The sequence below is a fragment of the Mastomys coucha genome, unplaced genomic scaffold (assembly GCF_008632895.1).
Source record: "Mastomys coucha isolate ucsf_1 unplaced genomic scaffold, UCSF_Mcou_1 pScaffold13, whole genome shotgun sequence".
NCBI classification, from domain to species: domain Eukaryota; kingdom Metazoa; phylum Chordata; class Mammalia; order Rodentia; family Muridae; genus Mastomys; species Mastomys coucha.
Genome location: NW_022196895.1, coordinates 46,209,360 through 46,232,481, shown reverse-complemented (window position 1 = coordinate 46,232,481; position 23,122 = coordinate 46,209,360). Strand labels below are relative to the sequence as shown.

Sequence of the window (23,122 nt, the reverse complement as noted above, 5' to 3'; positions counted from 1 at the left end):
GGGAAAGGAGAAATTCGCATGTAAATAAAGAAAATATCTAAAATAAAAAAAAAATGAAAAAAAAATTTAAAAGTTGAGTAGAATAATAAAGAGCTAAAGTAGTAAAGAGCTAAAGATGTCTTTGTAGTGAAATAATACAAAATACCAGTGTTGTCAGAGCATTCTGCCTCCATTATTTAAGTGGAAAATTCTGACAAACCAGGTAGAGCAACTGAGAAAGTGGGTAAGTAAACAATATGGGACGGTAATACAGTAGCATCTATATTAGTTACTTTCCTGTGCTGTGACAAAAATACCACGACTAAGGCAACTTACAGAAGAGAGCGTTCCCAGGAGCTCCCAGCCCTAGAGGGTTGGAATCTATGATGGTGGAGGAAAGCATGGCCACAGGCTGCTGAAGCACACGTCATCATCTGCAAGTGGGAGGAAGAAAGGGGCAAGGGCACAAGGCTTTTGAAACCTAAAGCTCACCCCAGCGACATACCTCATTCAACAAGGCTGTACCTCCTTTCTCTTCCTAAACAGTTCCATAGCTGGTCATTCTCATTCAGACCACCACCATACCAAACAATTACAATGAAGACTTTTTTTGACAGGCACTCAAGCTTGCTACATAGTCAAAGATGACCTAAAATTTGTGATCTTCCTACCTCTACCTCACTCACATCCTGGGATTGCAGGTGATGAATGCCATACCTCACTTCCTGTTATTGGGAGTATAATTTTTGGGCTTCATGCATACTAGCAAGCACTCTACCAACCAACCTATTTCTCCAGCCCTATGGTAGAGAACTTTTAATCAAAGAATACCATAGAAAAGTCATGAGTGATTTTGTACCAGTAAATCTATTTGAAATAATATAGAAAATAAACAGAAAATTATGATGTTGTTTCAAAAGGAATGAAAAATGTTAAATGATAAATTGAAATTATTATTTCTACTAAAATAATTAAAACATAGTCCATAGGGTTTTTTTTTAAATACAATTGCATGCATAACATACAGGGTACTGTGGGTATATTCACTTCCCATCCCACTTTATCCTCTATCTCCCCTTCTTTCTCTCTGAACCCCTCTTCATCCCAATTAGTCCCACAATGGCTATACCACTAAAGACAATGACTCACACACTCCTTCTCCAGAAGGTGTTAGCAGTTAATAGCCCCTTGGGAAAGAATGGAGCCTCGAGCCCATAGATTTTTAAAGGAAAATTTTAGGAAAGTTTTATTCATTAAAAGATTAGGTGATAAAATGCATAATATATATTTGATAGTGAAAGCAGAACATCCAGTGTGAAGCTTCACAGCTTCTCTTCTGAATGGTTTTTATAGTTCTTAGATAAAAACTTACATATAATTTTTAATTGACTTATGTAGTTGCCGGATCTTCTTAATTTCAGTATGTGATTTGGGTTTTTATTTGCAATGTTTTTACAATAAGGTTTAAAATTTTTAAAAGATTAGCAATGGGTGAGAGAGCTCAGCAGGGAAAGATTTTTACCACACAAGCCTGAGGACCTAAGTTCAATCCCCACAACCCACAGTGGAAGAAGAATACCTCTGCACAAAGTTGTCCTCTGGCCTCCACAGAAGCTCCGTAACAGGAACAGCCACAGGCAGCACAGAGTAAAAGAATAATAACTTAAACTTTTTAAAAGTTACTATCTCTCCCTGATACCACTGAGAGCACATTGTGCGGTCTATCTACCATATCAAACTTATGCTACCTTGCTTCATACTAGCAATGCACAGACTCAATGACACCAGAAAGATGCTAAACAGGACGGGCATCAAGGTGGATGATGCCAAGCTCAACAAGGTCACTAATGAGCTGAACAAAGAAAGAAAAACGTTAAAAACGCCATTGTCCAAGGCTTAGAGCAGCTAACTAGTGTGGGTCTGGGTGGACTAAGGTCCCCTCTGTGTCCTCCGTCACTGCGACTCCTGATACTACAGTGGAGAAGACAAGAGGAAGGAGGACTCTGAGAAGCCAAATGTTGACATGAGATTTTGGCTTCTTGGATTAAATTCCTGCTCCCCTGCAAAAATGAATATCATAAATAAATAAATAGATAAATAAATAAATAAATAAATGTAAAAGATGACTATTATTATAATTCAAGCAGAAAAGAGATGGGAAATGAGGGGTATCAGGAGAGAAGATATGCACAAAAAATGCAAAAAAACAAACATTATACCCTTGCTTAATACCCTACTTTTGAGTAGTTATAAAAATACTGTTTCTCAATAAAAAGGGAATGGAAACCTTTATTAAGAGAAAAGTGAGGAACAGCCTTGAGCACATTGGCACAGGAGACAACTTCCTGAACAGACACCAATAGCACAGACACCAATTTGAGCAATTAATAAATAGGACCTCATGAAACTGAAAAACTTTTGTAAGGCAAAGGACACCATCAATAGGACCAAACAAAACCTACAAAGTGGGAAAAGATTTTTACAAACTTAACATCTGATAGAGAGCTAGTATCCAAAATAAAGAAATTAGATAACAAAAAAAAAAAACAAATAACCCAATTCAAAAATGGGGATCAGATCTTAGCAAAGAATTCTCAATGGAGCAATCTCAAATAGCTGTGAAACACTTAAAGAAATGTCCAATTAGCCATCGAAGAAATACAAATCAAACCTAATTGGAGATTCCATCTTACATCTGTCAGATGACTAAGATCAATAACAAAAATGACAGCTCGTGCTGGTAAGGTTGTGAAGCAAGGAGAACATTCCTCCATTGCTGGTGAGAATGCAAATGTGTGTAGTCACTTTATAAATCAATATGGTGGTTCCTCAGAAAATTGGGAATTGATCTTTCTCAAGACCTACAGGATGTCACTCTTGGGCATATACCCAAAGGACACTCCATTCTACCACAAGAGCACTTACTCAGCCATATTCATTGTGCAGTTATTTATAATAGTCAGAAACTGTAAACAATCTAGATGTCCTCAAACCAAAGAATATATAAAGAAAATGTGGTAAGTATATTTACACACTGGAGTACTACTCAGCTGTTTAAAAAAAAAAAAAGGCATCATGAAATCTGCAAGGAAATGAATGGAACTGGGGGGAAATTCATCCTGAGTGAGGTGGACAGACACAGAAAGATAAATGTGGTGTGTATTCTCTTATAAGAGGTTATTAGCTATTAAGTAAATGATAACCAAGCTATAACCCATAGATCTAGAGAGGTTAAGAAAGAGGAGGTGTGTAGGGAGGATGCATGGATCACCCTGGTAGGGGAAAAGAGAATAGATTTTAAGGGAAAACTGTGGGTGGATGCGTGGAAGAGGGAATCAGGTAGCAGGGAGATGAAGTGGGGTGAAACGAGAAACTGCAGGGAGGGACTACTAAAATTGGGGGGGGGGCACATTTTGGTTGTGGAATCCTAGTAGCCGTGGAAACTTCCCAGAATCTTTAAAAATAATCCTAATGAGGACTCCTAGTTACGGGGAACATCGAGTCTCAACTAGCCAGCTCTTGTGGCCAGATGAGGCTTCCAGAAATGGGACTGGGTTGCATTCAGTTGAGTGGGTGGCCAAGGAGTCCCATGGAAATCCCCAAACAACCCAGGCTGCTGCTAAGACAAAACGTTACTCTCCAAAAGCTGACAGCGGGGCCCCATTGCCAAAGACAACATCCACTCATTAAACATGAAAAAGTCAAGCTGGTGCCCACATGGAGTCTTCATCCCTACATTCTAACCTTTTTGGTGCAGGAAGGTACTCTGAAGGCTACTGCAGAAAAAAAAAAAAAAGTGTGGACATCAACCCAGCTTCAAAACCTTTGGCCTACAATCTAACCTGCCTGCAGAATATACTAGGGCAATGGTGGCACAGAACTTATGCAAGTAGCTAACCAATCCCTGATTTAAGAACCACACCACCAGAAGAAACCCATAACCAACACTGCTTGGTTAACCAAAAACCAGAGACTAGAAAGCCCAGAGACTTAGGATAAAACCAAAACCTACTGGTCTAAAATAGAATCAATGATTCCTAATGATACTGTCCTATGCTCATAGATCAGTGCCTTATCCAGTCATCGTCAGAGACGCTTTGTCCTGCAGCAAATGGGAACAGATGCAAGGGCCCCCCCCCCAGCCAAACATTATGGGTACAGAGAGTCTACACCGGAGGTCTCCATCAAATCCCTCCCCTCAGAGCACAGGGAATTCCATGTTAAAGGAGGCAGAAAGATTGTGAGAGCCAGAGGAGATAGAGGACGCCAGGAGAACACAGCCCTCCAAATCAACTAAGCAAAGCAAATATGAGCTTACAGAGACTGAAGCAGAAAGCACGTGGCCTGCATGGGTCTGCAAGAGACCTCTGCATACACATTATAACTATTAACTTATACAGGACTCCCGACTGAGAATCAGTGGGTCTCTGAGTCTTTTGCCTGTTCTTGAGACTTTTCCTCCTCTTGAGTTGCCTTGTCGAACTTTGATATGATAGTTTTTGCTTCATCTTATATTTCGTCAGATCTGGTTGTTATCTCTTAGGAGCCTGTTCTTTTCTAATGAGAGACAGAAGTGGAGTAGATACAGGGAGAATGAGAGGTTAAGGGAAGCTAGAAGGAGTAGAAGGAGAAACCATAATCAGGATATTACTATTGTATGAGAGAAGAATCTGTTTTATAAAAGAGAAAGGGAGAGAGAAAACAGCCATGAGTGAAAAGCGGCTCGTGTTAGGAAGCTGTGACTGTTCTATATTCAAACCCAATGTTATAAAAAGAAACAGCAAAAAATGGTCTGGAGAGATGTGAAAATTTATAAAAGTTAATACTTATTTAAAAATATTATCTTTGCCAGGCAGTGGTTGCACATGCCTTTAATCCCAGCACTTGGGAGGAAGAGGCAGGCGGATTTCTGAGTTTGAGGCCAGCCTGGTCTACAGAGTGAGTTCCAGGACAGTCAAGACTATACAGAAAAACCCTGTCTCAAAAAAAAAAAATTTATCTTTATGTTCATTATAATTTTATAGATTGAGTCAAAGGTCCTATTATATCCAGAAGAGCAAGGAAACTTAACAAATATAAGTAATTGAATAAACCTAATATTTATGTTTAAAACAATTGAATATTTTATACATAGAATTGAACATTTGAACAATTGAGCATTCTTTTACACATAAGATATTTCAACCAACCTGCTACCTGTGTGATCAATACTATAAATTTGCATTAATAATAAATTTCAACATGTCACAGGAAAAAAATCTCAAAGGGAACAAAAAGAAAAGACTATCACAAAAAGATTAAACCACAAAGGTGGAAAACTGTTGTAAAGAACCATATCAATCTGTCTTCGTTAGGGTTTTACTGCTGTGAAGAGACACCAAGGCAACTCTTATAAGGACAACATTTAATTGGGGCTGGCTTACAGGTTCATTCTATCTATAACCATCAAGGCTGGAGCAAGACAGTGCCCAGGCAGGGATGGTGCAGGAGAGCTGAGAGTCCTGCCTCTTCAACTAAAGGCAGCTTCCAGGCAGCTAGGATGAGGGTCTTAAAGCCCACACCCACAGTGACACACTTCCTCCAACAAGGCCACAGCTACTCCAACAAGGCCATACCTCCAAATACTGCTACATCCTGAGCCAAACCACCACACAATCATTATGGGAAAACAAGAGAAACAACTAGAACAAAAAAAAAAGGACATGCACTGTATCAATAATTGTGAATTTATAGTGTATGTGCTTGGGCACAGCAATGAACTCCTAGGCACACATCCAGAAGAGGCTTGGGCTCAACTTGTTCTGAATAGAGGAGATATACAAACTATTAACCTCCCATTCAAAAATCACAGGTTCAAGCCAGACAAAATTCCCACACAGAGAAGAGGAAGCAGACATGAGTTCCCATTCCTAACCAAGAAGCTATTCTCAATTGACAGCTGCTGATTTCCATTTTTTAGATATTTTTGTGGGGCTTCCTTTTTTAGAGAGGCAGAGAGAGAGAGAACAAAGGTGGTAGGAAGATGGGTGGTATCTGAGAGAAACAGAAGGAGGGGAAAGAGTGCGATCAAAATATATTATACAAGATTTTTTAAATAAATAAAGAATAAGAGACTAATTATATAAATAAGTAAATAGTTATGCCAGTAAGACTGGCATATTGGTAGAATGAATTATGAAATAACACTAAAAGCTATCATACTAAAAATTCTTGAATAAAACTGATAACCCACCAAATTAGGTACAAGATGATACATTAAGTGCACATACATGTAAGACAGTGAGACAGTGTCATGCGATTGTATCTGAAATCCTTTTGACTTCAAACCCTCTGCAGCAAGAGGGACAACATAATAAAGTTACTGCAGCTTCAAGGTGCCACCACTGGTGTCTATCATCAAAAATGTCACACGCATCTAAAATACTTCCCAACAAAAACATAGTCAAACCAAAGCCTTACCAGCAGAAGCCTCGGGCTGGTAACCTTGCCCCTCATGTGGTGAGGAAGGGATGCTGAGAAGGGAGCGCTCGGAATCACGGGCTGCTGTGGAGTGCATCTGGGTGGATTTCCGAGAATGGACTTGAATTACATCATTTTAACTTTGTTGAGAAATCCACATGTGTAGTTTACTTACATCATTTTCACCCCTACTCCTCGACCCTATCTAACTCCCCCCATACCCAGGCATGAATTCCCTCCTATGGAGCAGGCCTTAAGCAATTCCTAAGACTCTGGGGTTAGATAGTATTGGATTTCAACTAACCAACTCTGGACTTCATTCACATGGTTTCTTTCTAACCCTGCCTGTCCTCTAAGCCCCTTCTTGCTCTATTCAGATTCAGAGACATGTTGCTGCCCCTCAGCTTTCAAAGACTGGGGACAACCTCACAACTGGCATCAAAATCCGTCTTCTTTCGCACCTCCTGTCTCTCTGTTGCTCTGGTGGGTGGTAGCGGTGGTGGGCTGGAAAAGGGCTGGGGTCAGATCTTGAAAGGATAAAGAATGTATAAAGAATAAAATAAGGGGGAAATAAATACTTTTCTAACTCATCCGGTTGAGACAAGGTGCTAAGTAGAAGATTTCCAAAGTACACAGTCGTAGCCTCAGACTGTGGGCTCCACAGTCTGAAACAGGCATATATTAATGCTGGATTGCAGCCTCCTTGACCAGCTCTGGAGATGGGGAGGTGGGCAGCTCGAGGGTTTGGCTAAGAAAGCAGCCAGGCCCACTTTGGAAAACAAGCTTTATTGCATAGGATGTTTATGTGTCGGACGGAGTGTTCTTTTCGTCTTCCTTTACACTACTGGCATTCTGTCTGCTGCCACTGTTGTCTTGATGGTCCTTTCTTCTTCCTGAGATGGAGAAAATGTGGTAGAACAGGAAGAGGTGAGAAACGCCCTGACCGCTGCTTGTCAGTTACCCTCTACTATTACTTAATGCCACAGTTGGTTTCCAGACCCACTGCAGCAAAGTAAAAGTTCTAGGACGTGCCCAGGTTTCCACGCAGCTCCCTTTCTCCTCTCTACAGTTCCATCTTCCCTAACCAACACTATGGCCATGGGCCACCAAGCTCTCAGCTTAGACTGCACACTCTCAGAGCCAAAACTCTGGTCCCTGCTGGGTCCACATCCTCTCTCCAGACCAGCCCTGGTCCCTGAGGTTGTGCTGAGCTACCTGCTTAGAGGGACAAGAGCATAGCCTCTGAAAGTAGAGGACCATCACATAGGAAAAGAAAAGGTTCCTGGTTGAAGCTCTGCAGTTTCTTACGTAAACAAATACAGGTCAATTTCGCTAGAACTGAATGTGCCTCAAAACAGCCCAGCACAGCCCTGCTCTCTGTTCTATGTGCTTCCTAGTCTATAAGCTTTCTCTTCTTGTGGCCTTACCTCTCCCAAGAAAGGGCCACCCCATCTTGCAGGTTCTTCTGACCCAGGAATCTCAGTTGCTGTGTGGAAACCAAAATAAGGACACTTCTTAATGAGGAAAGGTGCTCTGATGGCCCTTAGAAATGATACAAACTTCCTGCGGGAGCTGAAAAGCTCGGGTCAAATCCCAACTTACAGTCGTGTAAGATTCCTGAGCAAGAAGCAGAGGGCCTGGTTGTTAATCCCCCTTCTGTCATCCCCAGAACTGACAAAGCCCTGTCTATTCCTGATGGAGGTGCAAGCCTACACCGGAGAGACAGATTTCTCAGCAAACCCAACCCACGCTCACTTCTGTCCTTTGGAGAGTCAAATGCACAGCCTGGACATTGGCTCCAGGGTTTCTTCACACCAACATCTTCCTCTGGGGGCTGCTCCTCCTTAGCCTTCTTTTCCTTGGGTCTCTCTTCTTCCTCGTTGCGGTCCTCTTCCTCCTCCTCGGTGCTCTCTGATTCCACATTGGCAATCAGCTGAGCCATGGTGAGATGGAAGACGTGGCAGCTGAAGCCTTCCCTGATCCCATACTGTACGTGCTCTTGGAGGCTCTCCATGGTGGCAAAGACCCTGCAGCAGGCCATACACCTGAAGCCATTCTCCATGGTCACCAGCCAGTCAGGAGTCTTGGCCCTGGGTCTCTCTTCAACCATGGAAGACCCTGGTGGGCTGTCTGAATCTGTTTTTTCCTCATGTTCTTTCTCTTCCCCAATGGGTTCACTGTCCAACAGGTTTCTGGAGGATGCATCAGAGGGTGGAGTGCCTCCTGCCCACACACCCTCAGGAAGGGTGGCTTCTTCCATCCTTGGCTGCTTTTCTAGGGACTCTGAGGTATCCTTTGTGTCCCAGAAGATGGCCACACCTTTTTTCATTTGCACCTGCATATAATATATTTTCATCCCCCTCTCCTCTTTGTTCATACACAGAGAGGACACACAAGTCTTATAAGACAGACAGGATGAGGAGGCCTGTTGTGTGGGGGCAGTAGTCGCCTCTCCTTCTGGGACCTGGCCTAGTGGTGATCTAGCCTTAGAACTGTCTTGTGGCAATTTCCGGGTTCCTGGGGATTGAAATTAGAAATATAAGAGCATCTGCAGGGAGAAAGCTGAGGGGCCATGAGTGACATTAGTGTGACACAGGAAAAGATATCTTGGGGTGATATGATTGAATTATGAGGTTGGCATTTGCCTTAGAGAGTGCTATATATGCTATGGGTTTTTTGTATAAGGATATCAGCAGACAGTGTGTACTTAAGAGCATGGAGAGTGATAGTGAGGAATAAAGACTAAATGAAGTGGAGATAAAGTGTGAATGCCGTGAAGATGGAATCCTGTGACCTCATTTGTGTGGTATTTGTGGAGCATGGGCTATGGTGTCTGAGAATACATAGGTTATGCATTTTCAGAATGTGCATGTGCTGAGAATGTTTGCATCTGTGTGGAGTATGGCTATGTGCAAAGTCTATGAGTCTGTACTGGGTGAGCTATATCTATGACAACTAAACTGATGTCTGTGCTGCAGAACTATGCAGAACTCTGAAGGCCGAAACCACACAAGTCTTCTAAAGGTGCTTCCCCAGTCCCTTAGCCTGCTGCCCTGAGCCAGACCCTTCTAACCACTATTTCGTGACTTCTCACCATGATGATATCATGGATCAGGATCTCCCAAACCAAACTCCAACTCCCTTGGTAGCTCTGAATTTCATCTAGACTTCTCTTCAGAACCCTAACCACCCCCAACTTCCCTGAACTTCCTCTCAGCCTTATCCTTGAATCTATATCCCTTCTTCACTGCATACTGGGCCCCACACCCCAGAGTTTCACCCAGGAAGCCCCATACCCAAAGCGTGTCACACCCAAGGAGCCTCGCACCATTACTAAGATGGATGAGCTTGTGTGGAGAAGAAACACAGGAGAAGTATTCGGAGGCAGAGGAGACCTCCCCTACCCCTGGGCTCTGGGCTTTGGGCACTCCAGTGGATTCAGGCTGAGAGATATCCTCTTGTGACTTTGAAATTCCTGAGGAAGGTATGAAAGGCACAAAGATATGGTTATTTGGTCATGTTTGTACATCATTTACCTATCCAACAAATACTTACTGGTGTCTGACACAAAACAATTACAATAAATACACACGGCTTGGAATCTGGCCCTAATGGATACTCTGGTCCTTATAGAATATTTAACATACATACATGCTCATACATGGCAGAGAAAAAACCATCACACACATGGTCTATGTGTGCATGTGGTAAAGGAATGGTATGTTTATATAGCCATGTGTTCTCAGAATACAGAGGTATGGGACCTCTTTCCACATCAGGGCACATATGGGACATGTGTGGCTCTCTCATAGCAGGCCCTTATGAGAGCTTTGTATATATTATCACATACACTGAGTGTTAGCCAAGTCTAGGTGAAGATGCAGAAGCTGTACCTTACACCCTTCACAGTTGGTGACACTCTCCCACCCTTACATCTACTATTGTCCCCCCCCTCCCAATAAGAATCCCTGGACAAAACATTAGAAAATATGAGGGTAAATGGGAGAGTTAAACCCATCCCCTTCATTTTCTGGTAGATGACAGTAAGAATTTGACAGCACTTTGAGCCACTGGTCACAGGCTCAGTCCACAGTCTTCAGGCCCTTGGGCTCATGGAAGTTTCTGGGCTCTACTTTGGGCAAAGGCCTCCATCCTAGCATCTAGGTAGGGTTCCATTCTGCTGCATTTCCTACACACGCCTACTCTTTCATAGTAAGCTCTTTCTTTTTAAAATTTATTTATCCATTTATTTTTATTTTATGTGTATGAGTATTTTGCCAGCATTTATATATGCCCCCTGTGTAAATTCCTGGTGCCCAAGGTGATTTTAAAAAGGGCATCTGATTCCCTGAAACTCGAGTTATCAATGGTTGTGAGCCACCATGTGGGTTCTAGGAATGAAAGCCAGGACCTCCTATAAGATCAGTAAGTCTTCTTAACCACTGAGCCATCTCTCCAGCCCACACGGTGTGTGTGTGTTTCTTTGTTTTTACATTTAGTAATTGCCATTATCATGCATCCTAGGATACAATCCAGCACTTATCAGTGACTTCTGCTTTCCCCGGGGTCCTAGTTAGTTTCACCCCATCTGATATAACCTGGGTCTCTTTTGCTTTGAATTAGATATTTTCGTTATTCACATTTCAAATGTTATCCCCTTTTCCTGGTTCCCCCCTCCCAGAAATCCACTATCCCATCCCCCCTCCCCCTGCTCACCAACCCACCCACTCCAGCTTCCCTGTCCTGGAATTCTTCTGCACTGGGGCATCAAGCCCTCTCAGGACCAAGGGCCTTTCCTCCCGTTGATGTCCAACATGGTCATCCTCAGCTACATATGCAGCTGGAGCCATGGGCCCCTCCATGTGTACTCTTCGGTTGGTGGTTAAGTCCCTAAGACCTCTGGGGGTCTGGTTGGTTCAATAGGAGGAACAACAATATGAACCTAGGTCTCTTATGAGGCCCTTCCCTCCTTTTCCATTTCTCCTGGAGAGTCTAAGCCTGTACATGCACAAACTCTAATAGGCCACTTAAAAATTCTTTCTACTCAAGGAATAAAATTTTCATGGTTTCAATATAACAAGCACCCTGACAAATTCTTAATCTTTTGACTAAGCATTTTATTTCTTGAATGTTCCTCAACAAGGCCCTTTAACTAGTTGGGCTACTTTTTACTCTTTCCTAAAAGACTAAGTGAAACTCTTTTTTTATCAATCCCCATCAGAGCTCCAACCCATTATCCGGGGGGGGAGGGGGGGGGTGGGTGCGGAAACGAAACAAATACAAGCTATGCACACAGAAAGTGATCTCAGAAAATCTGCACCTCTGACGAGTTTGGACCTCGGCAAACCTGGAGTCCCTGGCTCCAAAGGCCAGCACCCCGGAAATGCCAGTAGCCAGAAAGGAAGTTCATAAAACAACACAACTTAATTATCTTTCTGCTGTGGGCATCGGAACTCTTTGCACTGTCTCACACCACAAAACCCCGAATATAGATCTGGAAGCATCAGCTGATAGGCGATCTCTGCCTCTGCTTCATCTGGATCCTCCTCAATTACCCCTTCCTAGCGGAAGCTCAAGCTTACCAGAATCCCTGGGTACCCCAAGTCACGCTGCCCACCATATACCTCCTGAATTCTCACCAGCTTCCTTTGACTCTTCAATTTCCAGATGTTTCCTCTTCTGTCGCCGTTTCATGGTGTCAGCTAGAATAGTCCCTTAGAGGATACTTAAAAGTCCAAAGTCACCTTTTCCCTACACGTTGGCGGACCCTTCTTGGCCTTCAGGAAATCCGTTGAGATAATTCAACACAAATTAAAAGTAATTAAGTCTCTTAACTGGCTGAAGAACTCAAGATTATTTAATCAAACAGCAGCCCTGCCCAGTGTTCACCATGCTGCATGGCTGTTAAGGGTCAAAGGTCACAGGGCCTACTGGAGGATTCTCAGTGATGACATCAGAGCATTCTATGGACCTCAGTCTGATACAGCCTCCGCAGCTTCAGAAATCCTGTTTGCAAGAGCAGTTCCTTCCCCCCCCCCCCAGTGGAACCCCTCTGAGGAATTCAGTTCTCCTCTCTCAATTGTGGCAGAATATTTTTAGATGTTAACATGTTTCTATTTCATTTTTTGTCTTTTCTCCTTTTATTTCACCCTTTCATTTCTGCCCTTAAACAGGTAGCAAGCTTTGGGTTCATTGTTTCGGAGCAGAGGTATTGACAGAACTGAAACTGTTAATAAATTGCCTCTAAAGCCCCAAACTTTTCAGAAAACAGAATACTGGACCAGAAACATAACATAGGCAGATTTTTTTTTTTGATTATACATTCATTCTCCTCTTGTTCTACTGAAAGTGTGGAAATACCAATTAGATCAGAGGTCTATGCAAACACTGGGAAAGATGGGCCTTGATGTGGTTCTGGGAGATAGATACAAGAAAATGCCAAAAGAAGACTGCTGTGCTGTTCAAATAATAACCATGCCAACCTGCCCCACTTAAAGCCCAGGACCCAGGGTAGCCAGGAACTCTGGTGGACACCCTCAAAGCCACAGTCCTGCATGACTTCCAAAGAGAAGTGTGTAGAAATACACAGAAAGCATGAACAGGACCCAAGCTTAAATTGACAGTTAAATGGGATTGTGAGGGGAGAGATGATATGCTTTTTCTTGAAGATATTCTCCAGGGGCAAAGCTGCTAGACTCCTGTATCTAACACCTACCCAGTGAAGCTACTCTAACCTGACCTTAGGGAGCAGCCTTGGGGCAATGTGGACACACAGACGGACAGACAGACAGACAGACAGATAGATGGATAGGAGGAGCCTACATACAAGGCAGAGGTAGTGAAAGCACTGCCTATCCTTAAAAATCAGACTATTTGTATGATTTAAGGAATCGTAAAGTGATTTTTTACTTGCATTGGAGAATATATTCTCATGTAGCTATAAGGAAAAAATATTCCTGTCATTAAGGGAAGAGATGCTAAAGCTAAGATGCATAAGGGGAAACGCACAGAGAAAAGTCCTTGCTAATATGAGTGGAGCAAGACACATCTGTAGCATGTGGCACTAGCTTTCCTTCAAATAGCAAACATGATACCAGACACCAAAATCTTTGTTGTTTTATGTTGTCTGTCAGCTCTAAGACAAAGATGACCCCTCTTAACTACCTCACTCTAACTTCCTACCTGACTACCAATTGCTCCACGTGATCTTTGAAGAATCTGGGGAAAATATGGACCAGGCATCCCTATGCTACGCAGAGCTCCAACCTAGAAGTCGACTTTAAAGTACAAACACTCGTATTGTGAACCCAGAAGTGAGAGAGCATGTGGAAAGGGCAGGTAGAAGACGCCACTCTTCACATGGGTTATTGAAATGTTATGACAATAATGCACTCGTGTTTGATATATCTGAAAATGCACACATATTGAAAACACACCAAATATACTTCCACAGCCAGAAAACTGGCATTATCAAGCATGCAAAAGAAGATACCACATATCCTATGGACATTTAAAAAAGTAAATACAATAATACCAAAAACCATAGGTAGATAGATAGATAGATAGATAGATAGATAGATAGATAGATAGACAGACAGACAGACAGACAGATAGATAGATAGATAGACAGACAGACAGACAGACAGACAGATAGATAGATAGATAGATAGACAGACAGACAGAGGAGATAGGTAGAAAAACTCAGAAGCACAATCAATTGCAACTCATACAACAGGAAATAAATTGCTTAACCCTGTAACTATAAAGGAAGACAAATTTATGATTGCTAAGCTTTCAAATGAAATCTCTAAGACCACACATTTTCACTGGAGAATCCCGTGACACATTTTGAGAAGAATTAATGTCAATTATATACCACCTTTTACATGAAAACAGGAGGCTTCTCCATTCATTTCATGAGGTAGCAATACCCTAACCAAAACAAGGCACGATAATACAAATGCAAAAATAACTTTATACCAATATTTCTCATAATGAAGATACAAAAATCTTCAACAAATCATTAACAGTATAATTCAACAATTTATAAAAGAAATTATACACTATAAAAAGGTTTCCAGGGCTGGCAAGATGGCTCAGCGAGTAAGAGCACTGACTGCTCTTCCGAAGGTCCTGAGTTCGGATCCCAGCAACCACATTGTGGCTCACAACCACCCGTAATGAGATCTGATGCCCTCTTCTGGTGTGTCTGAAGACAGCTGCAGTGTATTATGCTGAAGTGAGCAGGGCCAGAGCGAGCAGGGCCATCCTGAGTTCAATTTCCAGCAGCCACATGATGGCTCACAGCCATCTGTTCAGCTACAGTGTACTTATACACATAAAACAAATAGATAAATATTTAAAAACAAAAAGGTTTCCAAGGATATAAGGCTGATCTAATATTTGAAAGTCATTTAGTATAATTCATTATATTAGCTAGATGAGAAAAGATAACATCTTAATGTTATAGTTTGGATGTGATTTGAGTCCACAAAGATTGATATATTAGAGGCATGTTCTGGGGGGTGGCAGGACAAGAAGGGAAGACCTTCTAAGAACCTAGACCTAATAGAGAAGGGCCTTAAGTCCCTGTAAAATACCCTTAGAAGAGAATCATGTGGTTTTCATAGCACTTCATGGTAGCTGTCAGAAGGACAAGAAGGAAGCATAGAGCCAGGCATCAGGTTCTATGCTTCCTGGTTGAGATGTGAGCCTTCCTCTCACTTGTACTACCACTGTGATGGAACTGTTTCCTATTAGGCATTCAGTGGAGGCTCAATCAAGACCCCTTGATCTCCTAGCAATTTTCCATCACTAAAATAAACTATAGAAGAAAGAAACATCACCAACAGCTTGATTGTATATTGTGTTGTACCAATGCAAACTGGCTATCACTGATTGCAACTGGTACAACAAAATCATTTGAAAATACCTATTGTGACTTCTCCAGTCTCATACAAATATGAATAGAAAGAAATTTCCAAGTTCAATAAAGAGATCTATGTAAACTCTCCTGCTAAGATTGTATTATACTTAATAGTAAACTGCTACACGTTTCCCCCCTTAAGAAGGCAAGCACAGCAAATTTGTCTCCTTACACTGTTCTTGATGATGATGCTCTTAGAATAAAGATGGAAGGTATGGCCAGTCAAATAGGGCATGAAAAGAGAAGAAAACCTTCACAGAGGGGATGTGGGAAATAAAATGATTCCCATTTGCAGATAATATCATTGGATAAAAAAAACTGCAGGGAAATAAGACACACTAGGAAAAGATAAGCACTGCGGAGACAGTGATTGAGGGAGGAAGAAAGGCAGCCTTTGGGGGCAAAGGGACTCCTAAATATAGCTGAGAAAATTAATCAGGATCACAGGGAAGAAGATAAACTTACCCCAGTGGCCTGTCAACATCCATGGGGAACTGGCTCTTTGACTTCTTGCCGATTAAAATGGGTACAAATGCTGAAGACTCTCAAATAAGGGGATGGCAAGTGTCCATTTTATTCACAGCCTCCTGCAGTCTTCTTTAGACAACTTATGCTACCCAGTGTGCTGTTAATGGAGTGGAAATAGTTGTTATGACAAGCAAAAGTCATCACCAGTACGTGTTCAGAACTGATAACCCATGTGTGGGACACGTAAGTGCAGAGTGCTGACTTGTTCTTCTGTATACTGTCAATGGATAGTTGAACACCACAACCAAAACAATGCCACTTGTAGCAGCTCAAATAATGAGCAGCTACAAGATCAACAAATAGTACGCAAGACTGAAAAGTTATAAACAAATAGCTATCACTCAACAGTAAAATGAAATTCCCTGCAAATTAATATATAGATTTAGCGTGATCATCAAAAATCCCAGAATAACTTTTGTAGTTACAGATGTGGATTTTTATTTATATGTAAAGGTATAGGAACTAGAGTAAGTAAAACAATTTTGAAAAGGAATAGAAATTACCTATTTTAAGGCATTATGTTCTACAATAATCAAGCATAAGTGATTCTGGCTAAAGTATGAACACATACATCAATTGAAGTATGAACACATACATCAATTGAACAGAATAGAGATTGCAGCGATAAACTTCCTCAAATATACCAAATGATTTTTGACAAAACTGCAATAGTAATTCAACAGGGAATAGATAGCTGTTTGAATAAATGGAGCTGAAGCAATTGGATACCCAGATGAGAAAGAAATGAATGGCCATCTAAGCCTCACACTTTACACAAAAGTTAACTCTGTAGAATTGCAGAAAACTAGCAAAGTAATGGATCATGGACTCAGAATAAAACTATCCAACTTTGAGGGAAGAAATTGAGAAAGGGATCCTCAGAATCAGATACAGCCATAACATGCAGGAGTGTATACTTCCATGTAAATTTCCTTAAACATTAAACTAAAAACATAATACACATGAAAAAATATAGACAAATTAGGCTGCATCAGAATCCCATTAATAATATAAAAAGAGATCTATTGACTCTGATAAAGTATTTGTAAACTATGTATCCAACAAAGGATTACTATCTATAACATAGTCTAAAAGTTTCAAAGCCCAGCATTGAAACTAACTCCGTTAGATAATGGACAAAGGGTGGGAAGAGACAAGTTACGAGAGATGAGATGCACAGAGCACATAATTACACCAAATGGTATTCAGCATCATTGGCCATTGCGAAAATGTATACTTCAACAATGGTGAGCTGTCACTAAGAAACTATCAATCAAAAAAAGAAGCTTATCCATTCGTGTGTGTGTGTGTGTGTGTTAGTGTTTGTGTGTATGTGTGTATGTGTGTGTGTGTGTGTGTGTGAGAGAGAGAGAGAGAGAGACAGACAGAGAGAGAGAGAGAGAGAGAGAGAAAGAGAGAGAGAGAGAGAAACTTTCCCCAAATCTCAGTGGCTTAAAATGAGTTTCTTCGATCCCGCTATGTTCCCACTGTTGGTCAGTCAGGAACCCTGCTCTTCTTCATCATCCTTACTTCTAGACCCAAGTTGACAAAGCCACTGCCAGCTGGAAAACTGACACCATTGTAGAAGACAAAACAGTGCTTGGAAGGTCCCACGCTGGCATTAAATGCTTTGACCTAGAAGGGATAGCTGTCACAGCCACTCAAAAATCAGTTACCAAGAAATACGATTGACCAGGCTGCACATTTACAAAATTGGATCTAAAATTATGTGTTAGAGCATGGTCCTTCAAATCCTTTCTACCAGGCACTGCTAGGGTTTATATGCAAAGATTGTGCCCTTGTTTGTTTTACTAGTCTCATAATAAGTTCAGGAAGGAATGTCTGGAATTCCTCAAAACACTTGGCCTTAAACTGAAAAAGAACAGGAACCTAATTTCACTTCCTTGCTTCAGAAGTGATGAAGTTGGTAAAGAGGAGCTATCTATGTGGCTTTAATAGTCTGAATACACAAGAAACAATGTTTCTAAGACTTCAAGAAATGGCTGAAAAACTCTTGATTCCCACTTTGCCATTTCGATTATCTTGTTGGCACTCTAAGTCTATGAATAATAGTGGTGGCTGCAGCCTCACAGTTTCGGCTGAAATAAAAGCATCTGCAATCGCACGGCAGCCTCTGCAAGCCACGAGCGACTCACGGTAAATGCTTGGTGCTCTCCTATTTGCTCATAGGTCTGTGCAAAGCAGCAAATGTCTCAGAGACATTTATGCCAAACAGTTTTTCTGTTATTACTTTAAAGATAACTTGACTGCCAAATATTTGCTCCATGATGAAAAGCAACACATCTGTGGAAGAGGGATTTATTCATTACAATAAGCTGCTTATTTCTATTCCTACACATCCCATACGCACCTGATAAATTAGAGGCAGCCTTCCATGCTTTCTCAAATTGTGGGAAAATGACAATGCCATTTCCATCCTTTAATCTCTCCTGCTCGGAGTTACACTTTAGAGAGCATTGTCCCTTTTGCTCAGATCGTAAATGGCTTACTAAGATGAGAGGACCGAAGCCTGAGATGGCCAACCAAACCTTCAAAGTGCTGTGACATTTTCAAGCCTACCACACAACAGTCACCTTTTACCTTTCTGCTAATTTACCCAAACTTCCCACCTCAATCAAGCAGAGCTCAAGCAGAGCTCAGGCCTTTGCCCAGGTCCTGTTGTTTGACTTGTACAGATTTTTCAAATACATTCTGAAAGGTCATTTTTTTTACAGAATCTTTTCAGATTCTCCTTAAGAAGGGTTCCCACTTTCCCAGTTTCCAGTGGCTCTTAGTTGTTTCTTTGACAGCTCTGTTAAGAGTCAGTTCTGCAACACTGATGAGTCTTTAAAGAGAAGAGGGCTTGTTTCTCTTCTCTGGATTCTCACAATTCTCTGCACTTCCTTCCCCTATACAACACCCTCCCCCCAAAACAAAACACTTAAATAGTGAAACTTTTGCATCTTGCCATTCCCAACCTCTTATATATCACCACCACCGCATCCCTCCCAAAAGAATCTTAAATAGTAAAAGCACTGCATGTTGCTTTCCTTGCCCAAACAGGATCCCAGCTTGTTCTTTCACCCTCCACCTCCAACAGCACAACATTTATCTGGAAAACCTCCCATTCCCTCTATCATTGCACCACTATCTAAACCAGAATGAGAAAGGGAGAGCCCTACTTGTCCTGGGTAACTGACCTGACCCTCATCATCTTTGCCACAAATTTCACTACCTAGAATTTAACTATAGAGATTTAGCATTTTGAGTGTTAAGCCTTCAATCATTTTCTTCAGATGTAAATGTTTATGAGAACTGAGACTTTAAATCTCTATCAGTCCACACTTAAGCAAGGACTAGGGGAAGACACCCAGAAATCAGGCTATTTTTGACTAATACATGTAGATAAAGAACAAAGAAGAAATGGGATGAGTAGGAAGGTGTTGAGGAAGTACCAAAATTAATATTCAGCTTCCTTATGAATTATCTATAGACCAGTCTTCCTGAGATGGTACCCCTGAGTTAGACAATGGACTAATAACAGTATATAAATATGCATATACATATATATACATATATTCATAGTAAATAATGTTAAAAGTGAATTGAGACTCAGCACTCCAATAGCCATATTGTAATCAGTGTATAATTATAAAGCAGCACTGAGATTAAGGTAAAACCCAGAAGTATGAAAGAAATATTCCTATCGGGGTCTTAAGTGATGTGTGTAAATTATAAGCAAGGGAAGCAAGCCTTAGAAAGGAAATCAGATGACTGCAGGACCTGAGAAAAACTCCTAACCCAAAAGATTCATCCCAACTGAGCCACATCTTCCTTTAAAAAAAAATCTCACTTTGTAGGGTTTCAGAATTTTCCTCCATGGACCATATGCCCTGGACAACAGCTCCCAGATGTGAAAAGTGTCTCTTCCCACTGGCCAGTGTCTTGGTGTCTCTTCAACAAGATAAGCAGTATATCCACAATGAGGGACCAACCTGAACCACTGGAAAATCCTGCACTCTAAACATCTCTTGATTCATAAATGTTGTCTTCCTGATGTTTACAGCCCTATGAAAGATCAAAATAAAATGTTTCCTTACGTGTACCAGTGTGATCCTTGGCCTGAGGCTGGGAGAGCAGAGCAGTGTCTCTCCGTCCTCAGGAAAGCATTAAAATGGTCAACCTTGAACTTCTCTTTTCAGAATATTTACTGCTTGTCACTACAGGGATTCTGTTGTAGACTGTGAGCAAAAACATCCTATCATTCACAGTTTGTGCTTGAGAGGGTAACGGGGGATCAGAGTCCTGAGACTGTCTGAAAAATTGGACATTCTGACCTGGCATACAGTGGGAAGCAGTATACTTGCTTGAAAATACATTAAAGTGTGTATGGAAGCTTTAACTGGCTATCTCTAGAGTGCCCTGAGATTTCCATATCTTAGAACTGTTGTAAATAACTCAAATCCAGTCTTCTCCCAGGGAAAGTCTATGACTGCAAATTGTTTGGAGCCTGACAATATTTAATGTCTGATAATCTTTACAAAATCTCAGTTAAGGGGACAGGGCACTGTAGATATTGCTCAACAGCTAAGAGAACTCTTGCAGGGAATCCAGGTACTGACATAGCAGTTCACTACTATCTGTAACTCCGGTCCTAGTGAATCCAGCGGCCTTTTCTGGCCTTGGTGGGCACTGCACACACATGGTGCATGGACATACCTGTAGGCAAAACACCCATATGCATATTTTTAGGAAAAAAAAAAGGAAAAATAATTTAGCTGGATACGTTGGTATGCAAAGTGAAAGATTATCAAATATACACCTGCAGCCCCAGGTCTGCAGGACCCACAGTCTAAATCAGGCATATTGAAGACACGGAAAAGGCAACTGTCAAAACAAAGTAACTTGTGTCCCTGTGAATGCTTCGTTTCCCTTCCTATCAGCAGCCTTCCAAAGTATAGTGTGACCCAGTCACCAAAGTGTAGGCAAAGTCTAGGACAGTCCAGCAGCTGCTGGGCTGTTCCAAACCGGGAAGAAGCATAATGTTTGTGAAATCCAGTCCTGTGATGCCCTTGAATTTCCTGGTGAGAGGGGGGAGGAGGAATGGTCCTTTTAAGTAGTTCTCTGACTCATCAAACATTTTGTGGTCATGGTCATCATCACTGTTTTTAGAAAACTACAGGGCAGGTGTTACTGAAAATTATTCCTTGTAAGGACAAACCTGCTTTTTTGTAACCTATTGTTTATCACCATGATGCCTGACTTTGGTTGTCAACTTGATTACATCTGGAAGTAACTAAAACCCAAGCAGTTGGGTACAACTAGGAATGATTTTTTTTTTAAATTGGATAATTTGGGATGAGCAGACTCACCCTAAATCTGGATCATTTGAGGTCAAAAGAACAAACCTCTATCTGGAACATATTTGCTTTTGGCAGCCCGTATAAAAGGACCAGTAAGAAGGAAACTTTTACTTTTTTTTTCCTGTTTCCCCTCAATCTCTCACTTATATGTACTCTAGTGCTGAGGCATTACATTGCTGGTATTAGAACCTACTTCTTCAAGATTCTAATGTAGACCAAAGACATACAGCCTCATGGGCTGAACAACTACCAGATTCTTGGCCTTTCTGTTACAAGAAAGACTAGCCATTGTTAGACTAGCCAGACCACAACCTGTAAGCAATTCTAATAGATTTCCATTCAATAGATATAGACTCAGTCTATCAGTTCTATTCCTCTGGAGAACCTTGTCCAATACACTAGTTTACCCTTTGGAGTCACGTAGAATAATCTATACTCTATACAGCCCATATAATATTTAAAGGCAATCATCTCAACCTTTAAAGCCTTTTCATGAGCTATAAAATACTGCCTGCAAATGCCCAAATCTCATTTCCCTGTTGGCACCCAGTTTCTCTTCAATGAGTCCTAGTGGCTATGTTTATTTTAAGTCCTGACATAGACTTGTAACTCAGACCTGCCAGAGTGAAAGAATGCAGTTCTCCCTCAATCATAGATATGTTTACTTAAGACTGTTGTTTGTTGGTTGGTTGGTTGGTGTAATGAAATCAGTGCGAAGCTGTTAAGACTCCTTTGGAAATAACAAAACAAAACTTCAAAACGTTCATCACCAAATCATGCACTCAAGTCAAAATCTGGACATTGCCTATCCCTCACCCAATGCCCACTGGAGCATAGAAGAGGCACATGTATGCACACAACACACAACACACATATGCACGCACAAGCACAGTTCTGTTTTATTGTTGCTGTTTTGTTTATCCTTTGATGCCATCATACATGTATATCATACATACCCTCTCAGCCCTACCATCCTACCTCAACCCTCTCCTTCTGCTGAAACCTCTCCTCCCAAGACGTCTCTCATGTCATTTTTGTGGCTATGGCCACTAAGCATGTGCTATTTACAGGCTCAAGGGGAACTAACTTATCAGTGGTTACACCAGTGATGAAAGTAGCTCCCTTCCCCCCAGCCACCATTGACTACCAACAGTCCCTCGGGGAGGGGTGGAGCCTCATGAGTCTTCTCTCCTTTCATGTTGAAAGGTAGATGAGCACAATCTTGTGCAGTAAGCAGCTTGTTCGTAGTTCATACATGCATAAGCATGCTGTGTCCAGAAGAACTGTTCAGCAGCAGTTTTCTCCAACCGTTGGCCCTCTAATCTTTCCGCCCCTCCTTCAATGTTCCCTGAGCTTTGGTGGGTGGGCAGTGTGATACAGTGTGATATAGATGACCCGTTTAGGGCTGAGCACGCCACAGCCACTTATTATCTTCACTTTGACAGTCACTGTATATAGACCATCATCCACAACAAAAAGTAGCCTCTCAGATGAAGGCTGAGAAATGCATTGATCCATGAGTGTAAAGATCCGTATTGAAGGCAGTCTGAAAGCACATTTATTCCAGACAGTAATAGTAGTGGGTTCTCTCGCAGGAGCCATGACCACACATAACCCAGGCACGAGTTCTTGACCACATTTCCAGTACTAGGAATGAGTCCTGGGGCAGACTTCAAACCAATCAGACCACTGTTGGCCCCATGACAATCATGCCACTATCATATCAATGGGCTTCCTGGCTAGTTGTTATTTTACTTCCCAAATGAGAAAAAAAGTGTTAATGGCTTATCTTTCATGGAGGATACCTGTATTCAAACCCTATTTTTATTACCATTGTTATATTTTTTGTAAGCATATAAGATGGTAA

At 41.5% G+C, this 23,122-nt stretch overlaps 1 protein-coding gene across 5 annotated transcripts; it reads right to left on the bottom strand.

Moving 5' to 3' along the window:
* Positions 1–7,206: 7,206 nt before the first annotated feature.
* Positions 7,207–12,367, bottom strand: Fam170a (family with sequence similarity 170 member A). Of its 5 annotated transcripts, none has more exons than XM_031366306.1 (5): positions 12,078–12,367; positions 9,767–9,913; positions 8,194–8,955; positions 7,866–7,924; positions 7,207–7,331 (listed from the first exon to the last, which is right to left on the bottom strand). In XM_031366306.1, exons 1-5 carry the CDS (start codon positions 12,130–12,132, stop codon positions 7,275–7,277), a joined length of 1,080 nt encoding a protein of 359 aa, XP_031222166.1. In that variant the 5' UTR covers positions 12,133–12,367; the 3' UTR covers positions 7,207–7,274. The 5 variants fall into 5 exon arrangements, with proteins under 5 accessions (XP_031222166.1, XP_031222169.1, XP_031222165.1 ...); XM_031366309.1 differs by having other exon boundaries at positions 8,194–8,773; positions 9,735–9,913; positions 12,063–12,354; XM_031366305.1 differs by having other exon boundaries at positions 12,063–12,354.
* Between the last annotated feature and the right edge of the window lie 10,755 nt (positions 12,368–23,122).

Excerpts from the sequence above, each read along its gene's own strand:
- Fam170a (XM_031366305.1), bottom strand. The coding sequence starts at position 12,132 with ATGAAACGGCGACAGAAGAGGAAACATCTGGAAATTGAAGAGTCAAAG. Across the intron at positions 8,956-9,766 it reads GCTCATCCATCTTAGTAATG|GAACCCGGAAATTGCCACAA; the intron begins GTGCGAGGCTCC and ends TTCAATCCCCAG. Across the intron at positions 7,332-7,865 it reads GTGGCCCTTTCTTGGGAGAG|GAAGAAGAAAGGACCATCAA; the intron begins GTAAGGCCACAA and ends TCTCCATCTCAG.